The 18,394-nt window shown below is 41.1% G+C and overlaps 1 protein-coding gene across 1 annotated transcript in view; it reads right to left on the reverse strand.

Annotated features, from left to right (window-relative positions):
* LOC124795372 (probable cytochrome P450 301a1, mitochondrial) overlaps window positions 1-18,394 on the reverse strand; it is a 338,959-nt gene that overhangs the window by 138,183 nt on the left and 182,382 nt on the right. The window contains exon 4 of the mRNA XM_047259378.1: window positions 15,976-16,088. Coding sequence (XP_047115334.1) covers window positions 15,976-16,088 — 113 coding nt within the window. The remainder of the gene's footprint in view (window positions 1-15,975; window positions 16,089-18,394) is intronic.

Consider the following 18,394-nt stretch of genomic DNA (forward strand, 5'->3'; position numbering starts at 1 on the left):
TTATTCATGATAACACTGTCGAAGTAGAAACTCTTAAATCTCGGCGCTCTAGGGGAATACATCATATATCGAACGTTAAAATTTTTGTGGAATGACATACTTTGAGAAACTAACAGTTATACGTAAACACGCGGAGAATGCAAGGATACAGCGCCGTGTTCCGGCGGCGGCACAGACTCAAAGCAACAGTCAAGTCTGCGCGCTGCACAAAGCAGTCGTTGACCGCAAACAATTACTTCCTACGATACGCGTACCTACAGCTGATCGAGTGATCAGTGCGAATGCACTGACAGCCGTAAACAAATACACAGTCTAATTTCTCTGATTAAATTCAGTATAAAGCTATAGTGACTTGATAAATTATGTTATTAATGTTCAGTATTTTTCAGGACACGGTTGTATAAAATATTTAAGAACTTCAGGTAAATTCTGTGTGTGTCTGACGTTAAGAGGACTTGCCATCGAGAAATTTTCAGGAAGAATGTAATTTCGAAGAAGAAAGTAATAAACTAAAAAGGTAACTATTAATTGAGTTTATTTTTCAGGTAACAAATTTCCACTTAGGTACGTACTTTAGACGTAATTTGCTGCTCGCGATTACGTGATTTATACTTTGTGCTAAATTACATCTTCTATGAATTTACTTGTGAAGCGACGTGCTTGCGTACATTAAACTGATTTTGACAATGATTGATTAATGAACAGGGTTGTTACTTATGTATATTGTGCATCGCTTGGCTGCACGGCTTTTTCACTGATGTCACATTTTTTTTATTATGTGCCTGCTGTGCTTATTTATTTAAATTATAATTGTCACATGATTAGTTGTGCTGATATGGTTACGTATGTAGGTTATACTTTGTGATGTATCTGCTTGCGCCTTCATGTTTACTTATTAAGATTACATATGAACATTTATTTGCTTATGCTGATATGATGCTAATGACCTGTTTATTATGTAAGATATATATTTGCTGCTTTGCGTATGGATTGCACATTTACACATTTCCGTTTGTTGTCATAACTACTCTTTAATTTGGTATATAGAAATGCTGATATACTGTGTACGAACATAGAGTTTAGGTTACACTATGGTATTAATTATAGATTGTTAGCTTGGCAGAGCCTCGTTGTAGGGATTGTGCTGCATCCACTTGTTGACATTCTGTTCTCTATTGGTATATTTACTCGCTATTGCATGTTTTGCTTACGCTCAGTGCCTTATATTTTTAAGATAAGAAAATGAACTGCTATAATTCTACGAACGACAATGGTACAAGAAACTTCACTGAAGTCACATGAGGTGGAGGTTTTATGGAAGCTGTATAAATGTATGCTAATAGGAAGGAAGCTAACGATATGACATACCAACACTAGGTTTAGACCATTGACAGTTATTACACTGCATTCTTCGTGAGCAATTGAAATAGTAAGTGACACTTGACACAAGAAATACTCCACATGTTTGCTTCTTGTTGCCATGATTCTTGAAGTGAAATATTACGATTTATTCACTCAAAGTCTTATGTGATCTTGCGTACTACGTACTCGCACCTACTTACTGAAAGTTATTCAAACTGAAGGCTGTTAGAGGTCATATATGCATTTCTTTTATATTATGATGGACAAGGTAACCAAAATGTATTTTATAATTCATGATAAGTAGAAGATTTGGCTCAGGTGGACTACATAGAGGTTGTGTGTGGACATTGTGTCTTCGGATTGTATGGGATGATGAATTGAAGTTTGCACTAGGATTTTATCTGTACTTGTTCGAGGAGACTCACTAGAGGAAAGAGTTGTTATAGAAGTGAAATGATATTGGTGATAAGGTTTATATGTATCGACGTATTGAAGAGGTATTGTTGAGGTATTGAGATTGTGTGAAGTTGATGATTATTGGAGTTTTGGTGGACAAGAGGTAAGGTAAATGATATTGATGATAAGGTTTATATGTTTCGACGTAAGAGGTATTATTGAAGTATTAAGATTGTGTGATGATAATGATTATTCGAGTTTTGGTGGATAAGAGGTAAAGTAAGTGAGGAGCATATTTTTTTGTTGGTTTATATGGAACAAGGAGGATGAAGTTGGCAGACTAGAACACTCAAGTAGAAGGAAGATTGCCTACACACACACTTTGTTAAATCACTAAGCAGTATATACTTTTTTTTGGAGAGAGGAAGCATTTGCATATCTTGGCACACTGACAGTTGTTCACAAACTGTACATTTTGATTTGGCTTGGCAAACATTGGTCTTGACATGATGACTACGACGTTGACTAACTATTACTGACTGTTATACACTGCTGCCAGTACTACTTGATACACATGTCGAACATCAAATCTTTGACAGAATTGCATTTACACAGTTAACACTATTCAATTACACAGTAGTACTTAATGTGCATGAAAGATGAGTGAGTTTGTTTTGTGTGTTGTCCTTTCCTAATCCTAAATAATTGGTACCGACCTATCTCCTAAATATTATTTTACTTGTTTGTTGTGGCTTGCACTGACACCCATAAATATTATAGGTTTACTGATATTTGTGTATTGTAATATTTAATATGACAATTATCTGATATCATTTGTGTGTTTATTATAATTTGTATGTTTAGTGTAAGAGCATTGATAATAATTATGTAAAAGCAATTGTGTGTGCCTTCAAACCGTTGTTCGTGTTTGCACCTGTTCAACATTGCTGGGTGCCCCTTGGAAATGTTTAATTTCTGCTGATAAACTCTGATGAATTGTCTAATTAGTGATAGTGAATATTATGGACTGTTATGTGCACCTGTTCAACATTACTGGGTGCCACTGATGGTCTGCTTCTACTGAAATGATGTCACTTGTTGGTATCTGCACCTGTTCAACATTGCTGGATGCCACTGATGGACTGCTTCTACTGACATGATGTCACTTGTTGGTGTCTGCACCTGTCAACATTACTGGGTGTCACTAATGGAACTGCTTCTACTGAAATGATATCACTTGTTGCTGTCTGCACCTGCTCAACATTGCTGGGTGCAATTGATGGAACTGCTTCCACTGAAATGATGTCACTTGTTGGTGTCTGCACCTGTTCAACATTGCTGGGTGCCACTGATAGACTGCTTCTACTGACATGATGTCACTTGTTGGTGTCTGCACCTGTCAACATTACTGGGTGTCACTAATGGAACTGCTTCTACTGAAATGATGTTACTTCTTGCTGTCTGCACCTGTTCAACATTACTGGGTGCCACTGATGGAACTGCCTCTACTGAAATAATGTCACTTGTTGGTGTCTGCACCTGTTCAACATTGCTGGGTGCCACTAATGGAACTGCTTCTACTGAAATGATGTCACTTGTTGGTGTCTGCACCTGTTCAACTTTACTGGGTGCAACTGATGGAAATGCTTCTACTGAAATGATGTCACTTGTTGGTGTCTGCACCTGTTCAACATTACTGGGTGCCACTGATGGAACTGCTTCTACTGAAATAATGTCACTTGTTGGTGTCTGCACTTGTTCATCATTGCTGGGTGCCACTAATGGAACTGCTTCTACTGAAATGATGTCACTTGTTGGTGTCTGCACCCGTTCAACTTTACTGGGTGCCACTGATGGAACTGCTTCTACTGAAATGATGTCACTTGTTGGTGTCTGCACCTGTTCAACTTTACTGTGTGCCACTGATGGAACTGCTTCTACCGAAATGATTTCACTTGTTGGTGTCTGCACCTGTTCAACATTACTGGGTGCCACTGATGGACTGCTTCTACTGAAAAAATGTCACTTGTTGGTGTCTGCACCTGCTCAACATTACTGGGTGCCACTGATGGACTGCTTCTACTGAAATGATGTCACTTGTTGGTGTCTGCACCTGTTCAACATTGCTGGGTGCCACTAATGGACTGCTTCTACTGAGATAATGTCACTTGTTGGTGTCTGCACCTGCTCAACATTACTGTGTGCCACTGATGGACTGATTCTACTGAAATGATGTCACTTGTTGGTGTCTGCACCTGTTCAACATTGCTAGGTGCCACTAATGGAACTGCTTCTACTGAAATAATGTCACTTGTTGGTGTCTGCACCTGCTCAACATTACTGGGCGCCATTGATCGAATAATACTTATGTAAACTATTATGTAAAATCATATGTATGCAAGCATTTGTATTCCTTACTGTATTTTATATATTAGGATATGGAACGGTCAGTGCAAAGCCAAAATTTATTTAGTTATGTGATATTTACTTATTAATATTACTTTTTAATTTTTGTCTGTATTTTTTGGACGAATTTGGTGGTATTTTCAACACCAATGCTGGCAAAAATACCATCAAATTCTAGCCCGTGGAGGAGGGGCATATGAAAGGTGGCTACACTGAGCCACAGCGCCAGAGATTGCGCCAAAGAGAATTATTCAGCCGCCTCCACTGGCAGTGTTTGTTGAGATGTGGTAGTGGAGAGTGCTTATTGAGAAGTCGCGGTAGGCAGTGCTTGTTGAGCTGTAGCAGTGGTGAGTCGTTGTTGAGAAGTTCCCATGGAGAGTGCTTGTTCAGATGCTGTCATATTGTTTTGATGGGCTAGACACCAGATATTGTTGGATTGGGGATGCTGTAATGATCAGAGTGTGCTCTTTGTCAATACATATGAAGGTAAAAAATTCCTTTTTTTTCATTATTTCAATGTCTTAAACAATAATGCCTCTTGGTCACAGGTTCAGTCAACAAAGAATCTGGCTCGTGTTCTTGTATTAGACTGTTTCTGGTTTATATGTGCAATTATAGTATTTCTGTTTATTTTTTTAATTACTTCAGTATAAATGGTGTTTAAAATATCTGGTCTTATTGAAGAAGAACCGTGCCAGATGTGTACGTTGAATCACACTTGCACACACAGAACAGCTACACTTGTGTTTTGTTGTTTCGTAGATTTTATAGTTGCTGGAGACTTAATTAATTAATTGTGTTAACGGAAGTTTTCTTTCATTCTTTGTTGTTATTCTATGCAGTCAGATTGCGTACTAATACCAGTCAGGGCCAACCAGTTACGAGACAGCGTAATCGGACAGACAGCGACTAAAATTAAAAAGTATTTGCATTCAATATAATTAAGCCCCCATGCACACTTTCATGAATGATGATGAAATGATGAGGACAACACAAACACCCAGTCATCTCGAGGCAGGTGAAAATCCCTGACCTCGCAGGGAATCAAACCCGGGACCCTGGTGTAGCCAAAAGAATGGTGAATAATATGTTGTATTGGAATCCTAAATAACACCAACTTGCTTTCAACAAAAATTATGCTGTGTTACTTACTGAATGTCCCCCGTATAGCCATTTTATAGACATACAGCTCTACTGTATGGTAGCAGGTCCCAATGATTATTCAGGCATTAAGAGACGTGCGCTGGTAAGAATATCTCGCAGAGCTGAATCAACCGAGTCTTCGGGATACATATCACAGCAGCTACGATTGTGGCTCCTTAGCGTCACATCTCACTGGTGGAGCGGGTCCTTCTCACTACGAATGGCTTGCCAAATATTCCCTCAAGCCCACAATAAAATAATATTCCCTTACATGTTACTGCCTATCACACGTTCATTGACAATACTAAGTGTGCTCGACGACTGTCACTGGAAAAACTGTTGTGTGTGTAAGTCTAAGTTTTGCCTCTCTATTCACCACTCGCCCACAACATCGTACAACAACTGCATCAATTTCGGTGCAGTTGATCCCCTGCCTATCCTCGATTTAAAACTGCGGCGTGATGGTAGCTCGAATCACAATTCTGACAGGTAAGGACAGGTCCATGTTCAACTGGTTTTCATAAAACTAGATGATGATGATGATGATGATGATGATATTTGGTTTGGTGGGCGCTCAACTGCGCGGTCATCAGCGCTCGTACAAAGTCCCATATTTACACTGTCCAATTTTTTACCCAATCCAATCTAGCTATTGTCACGAGTGATGATGATGATGATGATGATGATGATGATGATGAAATAATGAGGACAACACAAACACCTAGTCCCCGGACTGAGCATAAAACTAGAGCAAATTAGTAATAATATATCTTCAACTTTTGTGGTCCTGTCCTCCTCAGTTGCGCGTAATACTACGGTATATTGATAATTTTCACTTATGGACCGTCTGACATCCAGAAAGCCATAGCAGAAAACAAACATGTGATAAATGAACAAACACACATCAGCACAGGCTCCCTACCATACTTAATAAAGGAAATGATAACATATATATATATATATATATATATATATATATATATATATATATATATATATATATATATCAAAATACAGACACACACACACACACACACACACACACACACACACACATACACACATACACAGCCCCCCTCCCAAAAAAAAAAAATTAAATAACACCAAAATACGGACAGACACACACACACACACAGCACAAATAAAAATATATCACACCAAAACACACACACACACATACACAGGACAAAAACAAAAATAAATAAATAAATACAATAAAATTAAATTAAATTAAATTAATACGACACCAAAAAACACTCACACACACACACACACACACACACACACACACACACACACACACAAACGCACACACAAATGCATACACGAACAGACCACAGATACTTCAATAGTTACACTCATAAGTTTGGCAGTAATATTCGATCTTTGGCTCATAGGAAGAAGAACAACACCAAAAATGCAACAGGAGCGTAATATGTAAGAAACTGTCTACGCAACCTGTAAGTACAGTTCAAAACATTACTACTTAATAGGAAATACCAACCACCAGAACTGTTTATAACCTATAGGCACAGTGACAAAAATGTAAATAAAATAGCTAACATATGTACATATTCCAGGCCACTGATGATGCCTTGCAGAAAATAAAGGCGAAACGCGTATGGCACTAAAATTGTGTTTTATTCAGTTGCTGTCAGACGGTCCATAAGTGAAAATTATCAATATACCGTAGTAGTAATAATATACTACGCGTTAATAAGCACAGGACACAAAAAATTTGTCGCCACCTTGAGACATCACGCTGAAGCCAGTTACCAATGATTAAATCCCCTAGAGTTACCAAACTGTGGGGGTGTTGGTTCCGATGTTTCACCTATTTTCGTGAATCGTCCAAAACTTTTCTGTGGGATTCAGAATCGGTTGATTTAGCGTTTCAGCTGAGGAGCGACAGCGTGCCCTATGAACACTTCCGCTATCATCTTGGGGAAGGGAATGTTCACAACATACTCAGTATGGAGATGTACACCAGAAAAGACGTCTCCATTTTGATCCAATGACGGCATATGCCACTTGAGTGATAGGACATGGTTCAAATGGCTCTAAGCACTATGGGACTTAACATCTGAGGTCATCAGTCCCCCTAACTTAGAGCTACTTAAATATAACTAAACTAAGGACATCACACACACATCCATGCCCGAGGCAGGATTCGAACCTGCGGCCGTAGCAGCAGCACTGTTCCGGACTGAAGCGCCTAGAACCGCTCGGCCACAGCGGGCGGCGATAGGACATGTACTGACAGGCGGCGATAGGACATGTATTGATAATAATTTCAACGTCGTCCGCCAACAGAGAGCGTGGTGGGATAGCTACCAGAGCGCCATCTGTCTCTACCGTTTAATAGGGAATGTTCACAGTCAGAAGGCTCGGTGTGGTGCAAACGTGCGAAGCAAGCAAGCAACCGTGCCACAGAGATGCATTTATTCTTCCTACAGCCTACTGAGCGAGTTTGAAAAACGTCGTATTGTGGCTTTCCGAATGGCGGGATGGTCCTTTCGGAGAATTCGGAGAACTGCCACACAAGTTGGATGCGCTGCGTCAGTTGTGCAACGATGCTGGTATCAGTGTCACGTGAACGTTCTCAAAGCTGTAGACGAGGTTCTGGACGTTCATGCAGCACAGACGCCGCCAGGATCGTAGTGTTGGAAGATGAGTGGTGGCAAATTGTACAGCTACCACAGCACAGATAAGAGAGCTTGTGAGCACAGACGTGTCAACGCAAACCGCTGTGAACCAGTTATTAGTTGTAGGACTATGGGCATACACACCTTTAGCCCGCCTTCCACACACGCCACAGCATTGACGTGCACGGCTTGACTGGTGCCGTTAGAGGATCACTTGGAAGATGAAATGGCGTACTGTGTCTTCAACGGTGTAAGCATATTCTGCCTGCACGGAAGTGATGGTCGTTTGCATGTACGACGAAGATCTGGTGAGTGCTGTGTCATAGAGTGCATTCATCCAACACACACTGGCCCCCACCCCAGGCCTTATGATCGGGGTTGCAATAACCTGCAACCCTCGTTTACTTTTGGTGTTTCTGGAGAGGACGCTAACCAGCGCACGGTACGTGCAGGAAGGTTTTAGACCCGTTCTTTTGGTGTTCTTGCAACAGGATAATGTTAGCCCACGCTCTGTCTTTGAAACTCAAAGTACTCTGCAAGGCGTGCAGCAACTTCCCTGGTCAGCACGATCTCCGGACTTGTCTCCAGCCGAGGAAGTGTGGCATATGATGGAAAGATAAGTAACTCGGAGACTCGTCAACCAACTAATCTTACAAAACAACGTGAAAGTTCGAGCAGGCGCGGCGTAAAGGATCACAGGTCGGTATTGCCATATGTACGATCGACTCGATACCAGAGAAAGTGCCTGCATTGCCTCCTCCAACCTGCTACTATTCCGTTTCTGTGTTGTTTGGCCTACTGAAGACGTGCTGCCGTGATCAACGACCTCGAGCGAAGTACCCAAGTTACATTAGATCCAGTTCTCTTCACAGTGTTTGCTCAGATGTTGGTTGAAATGGACTTGCATTCATTGCCAACGGCAATTCTTGTCAGGTGTGAAACAGATTCCCATTGACAAGGTGTGCTACTCGCCCCTGGTGGTCCCTGTCGTCTACGATATTTTCATCGTTCTTACGACGAGTTACATGGATGCCAATGGCACAACATATCTTGTAGACACGCTGAACTATCCGCGTTGACAAACTAACTTCATTCACTGTGTAGTCACGCGCACTTCCCAACAAAACCGCTGTGTGTTCTTCATTCTGTTATGTCTCCAAAGCCGACCCGGCTAACAGCTCTGTTTCCACACAACTGACTGGCACATAAACACCACTTCACTGCTTCTGGCAGTGGCAGTCACACGAACGTCTGACATCAGTTCTTAGCAATATACTATGCTGCATAGTGACCGAGCGAGGTGGCGCAGTGGTTAGCACACTGGACTCGCATTCGGGAGGACGACGGTTCAATCCCGTCTCCAGCCATCCTGATTTAGGTTTTCCGTGATTTCCCTAAATCGTTTCTGGCAAATGCCGGGATGGTTCCTTTGAAAGGGCACGGCCGATTTCCTTCCCCATCCTTCCCTAACCCGAGCTTGCGCTCCGTCTCTAATGATCTCGTTGTCCACGAGACGTTAAACAACACTAACCTACCTAACCTATGCTGCATAGTGACCAGTATGCTCTTTTAATGGGTTAGTGGGTTAACTAATATTTTGTCCGATATGCTTAATTAGCTGTAGAAATAACGGGTGATCAAAAAGTCAGTATAAATTTGAAAACTGAATAAATCACGGAATACTGTAGATAGAGAGGTACAAATTGACACACATGCTTGGAATGGCATGGGGTTTTATTAGAACCAAAAAAATACAAAAGTTCAAAAAATGTCCGACAGATGGCGTTTCATCTGATCAGAATAGCAATAATTAGCATAACAAAGTAAGACAAAGCAGAGATGATGTTCTTTACAGGAAACGCTCAATATGTCCACCACCATTCCTCAACAATAGCTGTAGTCGAGGAATAATGTTGTGAACAGCACTGTAAAGCATGTCCGGAGTTATGGTGAGGCATTGGCGTCGGATGTTGTCTTTCAGCGTCCCTAGAGACGTCGGTCGATCACGATACACTTGAGACTTCAGGTAACCCCAAAGCCAATAATCGCACGGACTGAGGTCTGGGGACCTGGGAGGTCAAGCATGACGATAGTGGCGGCTGAGCACACGATCATCACCAAAGGACGCGCGCAAGAGATCTTTCACGCGTCTAGCAATATGGGGTGGAGCGCCATCCTGCATAAACATAGTACGTTCCAGCAGGTGTTTATCAGCCAGGCTGGGGATGATGCGATTCTGTAACATATCGGCGTACCTCTCACCCGTCACGGTAGCAGTTACAAAACCAGAATCTCGCATTTCCTCGAAGAAAAAAGGCCCGATAACGGTAGATGTGGTAAATCCAATCCATACCGTGACTTTCTCGTCGTGCAATGGAGTTTTAACGACAGTTCTAGGATTTTCGGTAGCCCAAATTCTGCAGTTGTGGGCGTTGACAGACCCTCGGAGCGTGAAATGAGCTTCGTCGGCCCACAACACGTTACTCAACCAATCGTCATCCTACACCATCTTTTGAAACGCACACACCGCAAATGCCCTCCGCTTCACTAAATCATCAGGTAATAGTTCATGATGCCGATGCATTTTGTACGGATAGCATCGGAAGGGACGCCTAAGTGCCAACCAAACAGTAGTGTATGGAATGCCGGTGAGACGTGCGACTGCACGAGTGCTGACTTCCCCGTGCATAGACGAACCCACTACAGTCTCCATTTCTTCCTGAACTGTCTCAGCAGCATTACGCCTTGTGCTCGGTCAGCCACCACGGGGTCTATCATTTATTTATTTATTTATTTATTGTTCTGTAGGACCAAATTAAGGAGAAGTCTCCATGGTCATGGAACGAGTCAATAAATGAAATTATAATACGATCGTAGAAACAGATAAAATGAAATATAAGAAACATGTTGAGGCGACAAGTCGTAAGTTTAAATAAAGAAAATCAACAATGTAACACTGGAATTTGCTTAATTTTTCAGCTCTTCCAGGAGCTCCTCCACAGAATAGAAAAGTGAGCCGTGAGGAAACTCTTCAGTTTAGACTTAAAAGTGTTTGGGCTACTGCTAAGATTTTTGAGCTCTTGCGGTAGCTTATTGAAAATGGATGCAGCAGAATACTGCACTCCTTTCTGCACAAGAGTCAAGGAAGTGCATTACACATGCAGATTTGATTTCTGCCTAGTATTAACAGAGTGAAAGCTGCTAACTCTTGGGAATAAGCTAATGTTTCTAACAACAAACGACATTAAAGAAAATATATACTGTGAGGGCAATGTCAGAATTCCCAGACTATTGAACAGGTGTCGACAAGAGGTTCTCAAATTTACACCACATATAGCTCGAACAGCCCGTTTTTGAGCCAAAAATACCCTTTCTGAATCAGAAGAATTACCCCAAAAAATAATACCATACGACATAAACGTATGAAAATATGCGAAGTAGACTACTTTTCGTGTTGAACTGTCACTTATTTCAGATACTGTTCTAATGGTAAATAAAGCAGCATTTAGTTTCTGAACAAGATCCTGAACATGGGCTTTCCACAACAGCTTACTATCTATCCGAACGCCTAGGAAGTTGAACTGTTCCGTCTCGCTTATAATATGCCCATTCTGTCTGATCAAAATATCGGTTCTTGTTGAATTGGGAGTTAGAAACTGTAAAAACTGAGTCTTACTGTGATTTAGCATCAAATTGTTATCCACAAGCCACGAACTTATTTCATGAACTACATTATTGGATACTGTTTCAATATTACACACAAGATCCTTCACTACCAAGCTGGTGTCATCAGCAAACAGAAATATTTTTGAATCACCTGTAATACTAGAAGGCATATCATTTATATAAATAAGAAACAGCAGTGGCCCCAGCGCCGACCCTTCGGGAACGCCCCACTTAACAGTGCCCCATTGGAACTGAATATCACTACCATTCTCAATATTGCGGAGAATTACCTTCTGCTTTCTGTTCTTAAAGTAAGAGGCAAACCAATTGTAAGCTACTCCCCTTACTCTATAATGGTCCAGCTTTTGCAGTAATATTTTGTGGTCAACACAGTCAAAAGCCTTCGTTAAATCAAAGAAAACACCTAGCGTTCGCAACCTTTTATTTAATCCGTCCAAAACCTCACAGAGAAAAGAGAATATAGCATTTTCAGTTGTGAAACCATTTCTAAAACCAAACTGTACTTTTGACAGCGAATTTAGTGAATTTAAATGCTCCAGTAACCTTGCATATACGACCTTCTCGATAACTTTAACAAACACTGATGGCATAGAAATAGGTCTAAAATTGTCAACATTATCTCTGTCCCCCTTTTTATAAAATGGCTTCACTACCGAGTACTTTAATCGGTCAGGAAACCGAACACTCCTAAAGGAAAGGTTACAGAAATGGCTAAGTACAGGGCTAACAAACATAGAACAATACTTCAGTATTCTGCTAGATACCCCGTCATATCCATGAGAGTTCTTGGTCTTTAGTGATTTAATTATTAACTCAATCTCCCTCTTGTCAGTATCATGGAGGAGCATTTCAGGTAACAGTCTCGGAACACTTTTTTCTAAGAGCGCTATATGATTCCCTGTTGGCACTAGGTTTCTATTTAGTTCACTTGCTATATTCAGAAAGTGATTATTAAATACTGTACATATATGCGACTTATCAGTAACACGGACATTCCCACTACGCACTGATTCTATATCCTCGACCTGTCTCTGCAGACCAGCCACTTCCTTTACAACTGACCATATGGTTTTAATTTTATCTTGAGACTTAGCCATTCTATCTACATACCACATAATTTTGCCTTCCTAATAGCATTTTAAGCACCTTACAATACTGTTTGTAATGGGCTGCTGCATTTAGATTTTGACTGTTTCTAACGTTTTGATATAATTGCCACTTTGTTCTGCAAGATATTCTTATCCCTCTAGTCAACCACCCAGGCTGCCTGTTTGTGCTAGTGCACTGTTTTGAACGTTCTAACGGAATGCAACTTTCAAAGAGCACGAGAAAAGTCTTGAGGAAAGCATTATATTTATCGTCTACTGTATCACCACTATAAACATCTTGCCACTCTTGTTCCTTGATAAGGTTTACAAAGGTCTCTACAGCAACTGGATCAGCTTTTCTAAACAGTTGATAACTATATTTAACATGTGTTGCAGCACAAAAATCTTTTAGAGTTTAAATTTGTGCATCATGATCTGAAAGGCCATTCACCTTTTTGCTAACAGATGCCCTTTTGGTAATGAGGAATGAACAAAAATGTTGTCTGTGGTTGTTCTACTGTTCCCTTGCACTCTCGTTGGAGAGAATACGGTTTGTATAAGATTATATGAATTAAGGAGGTCTACCAGCATCCTTTTCCTTGCACAATCACTTATACAATTAATATTGAAGTCTCCACATAAACCAACTTTCTGTATTTCCTATAAAGTGAACCAAGAACCTCCTCAAGCTTTAGCAAAAATGTTGTGAAATCGGAGTTTGGGGATCCATAAACAACAACAGTTAGAAGTTTAGCTCCACTAAATTTAACCACATTTGCACAACATTCAAACACCTTTTCAGTGCAGTACTTGGAAACATCAATTGACTCAAATGGGATGCCGTTTTTCACATACATGGCTACTCCCCTACACCGCAAAGAGCTCCTAGAAAACCTGCCAGCCAACCTGTGTCCTGGTAAAGGAAGCCTCTGAATTATCTCCTTATTTAAGAAGTGTTCAGATATGTCAATAATTTCAGAGTCAACATCTATAAGCAGTTCACTAACTTTATCTCTAATTCCTTGTGTATTTTGATGAAATATACTAATTCCCTCATTATTCGGATACCTAAGCTTTGTCGAAAGTGGTTCCTTTGTTAGAGAGATGTCCCTTAAGCAGGAATACCTGTCAGCTGACTTCAATCTAAAAAAGGTGCAACTCTAACACCCACTACTACAGGAATTTTCCCATGAGTGATCCCACCACCCCCACCTACGCTGTCACCTATAAGCTTTGCCAACCTCCCCTTCCCATACCTGTTGAGATGCAGGCCATGTCTAGTGAAACCCGTCCTGCTGATAGACTCCACCGACACCACTGAAATGTGACCCATGCCTTCTGTCATCAGCGCACCCCCAAGTCTCATGTTATTACGCCTGACGGCTGTATTAAGATGAGGCCGATCGTGAGGCTGAAACAGTTCCACGAAATGCACATTCGTGTTGCCAGTCTGAGTGGCTATCTTTTCCAGGTCACCATCTATGTCATACTCCCCATCCCTATCAATACTATTACCAGCCCCACCCACAATCACTACCTGATCCTCTTTAATAAAATCCCTACATAACCTCCCTATGTTAACAGTCACCTGAGCCAGTCCTGCATTAGGCTTCACAATGCTGGTAACCTGGGACTCACTCCCCAACACTTCCTGCAACTGCTGGCCTACACCTCTGCCATGAGAACTACCTAACAGCAGAACCTTCTTCTTTCTCTTCGACTTTGCAACTGTCCTAGCCACTGCAACTGCTGAGGTCTGCTGCATACTTCCTACATCTAGAGCTACTAGAGATTCCTCTCCACTAGACTCTGATAGTTGGTCATACCTATTGCAAACACCAATAGTAAAACTATCTGAAAATCTTCTTCTCCTAGCAGATCTCTTGCCATCAGCCAGCTCCCATTCCCCAACCCCCTTCTCCCTCCTCATCCTATCTAGCTCCTCCTGTGCGTTTTTCAACTGCACCTGATGGGCACAGATCTTATGCTACTGCTCCTCTATCAACTTACTCTTGCTACCCAGAATGCCCACTGGCTTCCCCACTGCGTTCCCCCCCAGTGAAAATACTTCGAACAAGTCTCACACCCCTATCCACTACTCACGAACCTACGGCAAAGCCCTCACTTCTCACTCATGGTAAAATTTTACAGTTATTGAAACAAGAAAACTACTTTATCTAAGTTCCGCTACTACAATAAGAAGATGTTAAAAAACTGACTAACAATAATCACAAACTTACTCTACAAGGGAAGTAACTACTATTATTAACAGTACTAATCAACAACAAATGAGAATATAACAAAAGACTAACACAGAAAGTAAATCAAACGTCTAATGACACAGTAACGAAACTGAAAACAGTTTCCAAAAAGTTCTTCTGAAATTATTTCACCAGAAAACACCAAGAACACCGGTTTAAGACTACCAAAGTTCCTAAATAAACCACTACACACAAACAATTAATTAGTACTTAGCTTTCGATGCGCCGCTACAGCTGCAACTGGTCTGCGCGGAATGTAAACAAGGGTAAGAGGTTAAGTTGCTCGATACGAAACACTCACAAATATCGGGTCACAACACAAGAAAGGCAGAGGTGAATGAAGAAACCACTAATAAGTCACTTACATAGTAAATATTATCACAAAACCGTTAAAATATGTATCTGAAACCTAAAAATGTATAAAAACTTAGAGAGCGATCTCACACGCAGTCACTCGCTTATGACGTCACACCAAAGATCGTCTTAACAACCCGTGGCTTCGAATTTCGAAATCATTCTCGCCACAACTGCATTTGTCAACGGACCTCTACCCGTTCGAATCCCCTTCCCATGGCGATAAGATCGTAACGCAGAACTAGCACATTCCCCATTCTGATAATACAGCTTCACTAAAAGCGCCTTTTCAGGTAACGTCAACATGCTGCGACTGCTGGCGCATCTGATTCTCTCTCTCATTACAGCTCCTTTTATACACGATTGTCATCCGCAGTCACTGACGTTTTGCTGTCCAACGCCATCTGTCGGACATTTTGTGAACTTCGGTTTTTTTTTTTTTTGTTCTAATAAAACCCCATGTAATTCCAAGCATGTGTGTCAATTTTTACCTCTCTATATACATTATTCCGTGGTTTATTAAGTTTTCAGATTTATACTGACTTTTTGATCACCCAGTACATATACTGGTATATGAACATGGATGCTTCAGAAGTCACAACTAGTTATAAAATGCTCGCCGTGGTAACTCACGTGAAGGCAACTCCCTGTATGTCCCCGAACAAGTCCTTGCGTGTGACCTCCCGGTAGAACTGGAGGGACTTGATGGAGTCGCGCACAGGCCGTGGACCCTCATTCCGGTACACCTGGAACACAGCACCACGTGTTATGTAGGCTGAGTACACTACAAATGCGGTCTGGAAGACGATCCGATTTATTAAGTTGGTGCATAAGGTTGTAGCATTTTTTCATAAGTTTAATAAACACAACAATACACATAATAGAGAGTATAATGATCAATAATAGATTCCCCTTCACTATTTACAGCAATCTTCTAACGCTGAGTTAACTTTCTGATTCCACGGTTGTGGAAATCACGTGATTTTGAGCGTAGCAGAATGCGGACGGTCGTTATCGAGGAGTAGCATCATTTCAAGCAGTCTTCCTGATCGTTGCTCTTGGATTGCGTTTGCAGGGCGTCACAGTTGTTGAAAATAATTGTCAGCAGTGATGGTTACAGCGCGGGGAAACAATTCGTGGTACACAACACCGTCACTCTTCTGCCAGATACATTACATTATCTGTTGTGAATGCGCGCAGGTCTTTGTACGGGACGTTGCTGCTTTGTCTGGGCTCAACCCTTCCTCACCATTTCTCGTCACCAGTAACGATACATGATATGAAATATCGCTGTTGCTCATGAGACAAATGATGACTAGCACGCAGAGATGCTCATATGGTCACCTGCTGATTTTTGGAATTTTCCCTTAGAGCGTGCGGTACCCTTGAAACCGATTTCTGAACCTTCCCCACTGCATGCAAATATCGCATGATGGTGGAATGATTACAGTTCATTACATTTGCCAGTTTCGAGTACTCTGACGTGGATCATCGTGGGTTAATGCGTTTAAACGTGAAACGTCCCCTTTGAACAATTATACACGACTGTGCTTAAACTGACACACAATATTTTGTTAGCGCAACGGAATCTGACTTTCAATAATCCCTACAAAAGAATGGCCCTGACTAACATTAAACTATACCTTTCACAAATCACTTACCTCACAAAAATCTTCGCTACTCAAGCTACTGCAATACAGCGAGCGCCACTACTGCCAGCTAAATAAAAGATTCAAACTACTGAAGGCACTAACTACTGATAGGGATAGTTAGCAAATGAAAGATATTAATAGAGAACAAACAATGTATTTACCTTGATATCATCATATATAAATATAGCAGTTCATGACAAATTTCAAAACTCCGCCATCTCTCTCCCCACATCCACCACTGCTGGCGGCTCACCTCCAACTGCGCAACGCTACGCGCTGTTAACATCCAGCTGCCCCTCTACAATGGCAGACAACAATGCAAACTAGCCACAGACTGCACACAGCACAGCCAGTGATTTTCATATAGAGCGCTACATAACTTTGCCAATAAGAAAATATAAACAGCCTACTTACATAGCCCCCATGCTCCCCACAAAAAATTTTACAAATGTTTTTGGCCAGTGGCCAATAATGATTTGATAAAATTTTTCATAATTACACTAACAAAGATATCCAATGCACACACTTATTGATACAATGTTGGTCAAAAGCTAAAATTTTCTCACAGTCCATAAAGACAGTCCTGATCATTCATCACAATAGTAATTACAGTTTTCTTTCACATTGTCTCATTAGTAAAAAAAAATTGCACACAGAAGTAGTGGATTTCCATGCAGTCTTGAAGAAGTAGTGTTGTCCTTCCAACGGAAAGACAGTGCTGACTCTTGACATGCTGACAGGTAATGGGCCACAATGGAGCAAACCCACAGCAGAGTCATTCGAAGTTCTGACGAATATTGGTAGGTAGGTCATCACAGAGCAGACCCACTGTAGTCCTGGTAGAGAGTATTGGTACTGGTGGGCCACCAGAGGTGCAGACCCACTGCAGTCCTTATAGAAATAATGGTATTGGTGGGTCATCAGAGATGCAGACCCACTGTAGTCCTTGTAGAGATGGCCAGCAACCATCTGTTGCGACTGTGCAGGTGCACAATCACCATCGAAGAGGCTTGCAGAGAAGATAGCAAGTCCATATACCCCCACTTGTGCACTCACAAAGTTTGTGGAATTGTCCTTAGACCCAGCAATGCTGTTGTCCAGTCCCTTGCTGAATTATTAACACACGTGCAAACACTATCAGTCCCTACTTCTCACATATTGTCCATATACTATGACCAACAGAAACGTGTGCAGTGAAATGTAACGTACAAGTTACTTAATTAGATGAACCGGTGTCAATTACAATTTTATAACAGAAGAATACAGTAACAAAGGTACAAAATACATCATGAAAAACATAACAATACAGATAACATTTGTAGTACAGGCTTTACAACAGAATAGAAATAAACATATACATCAGTGTTACAGGAATTATGATATAAGTAAATACATAAACG

This window comes from Schistocerca piceifrons, chromosome 4, assembly GCF_021461385.2.
Source record: "Schistocerca piceifrons isolate TAMUIC-IGC-003096 chromosome 4, iqSchPice1.1, whole genome shotgun sequence".
Lineage (NCBI taxonomy): Eukaryota > Metazoa > Arthropoda > Insecta > Orthoptera > Acrididae > Schistocerca > Schistocerca piceifrons.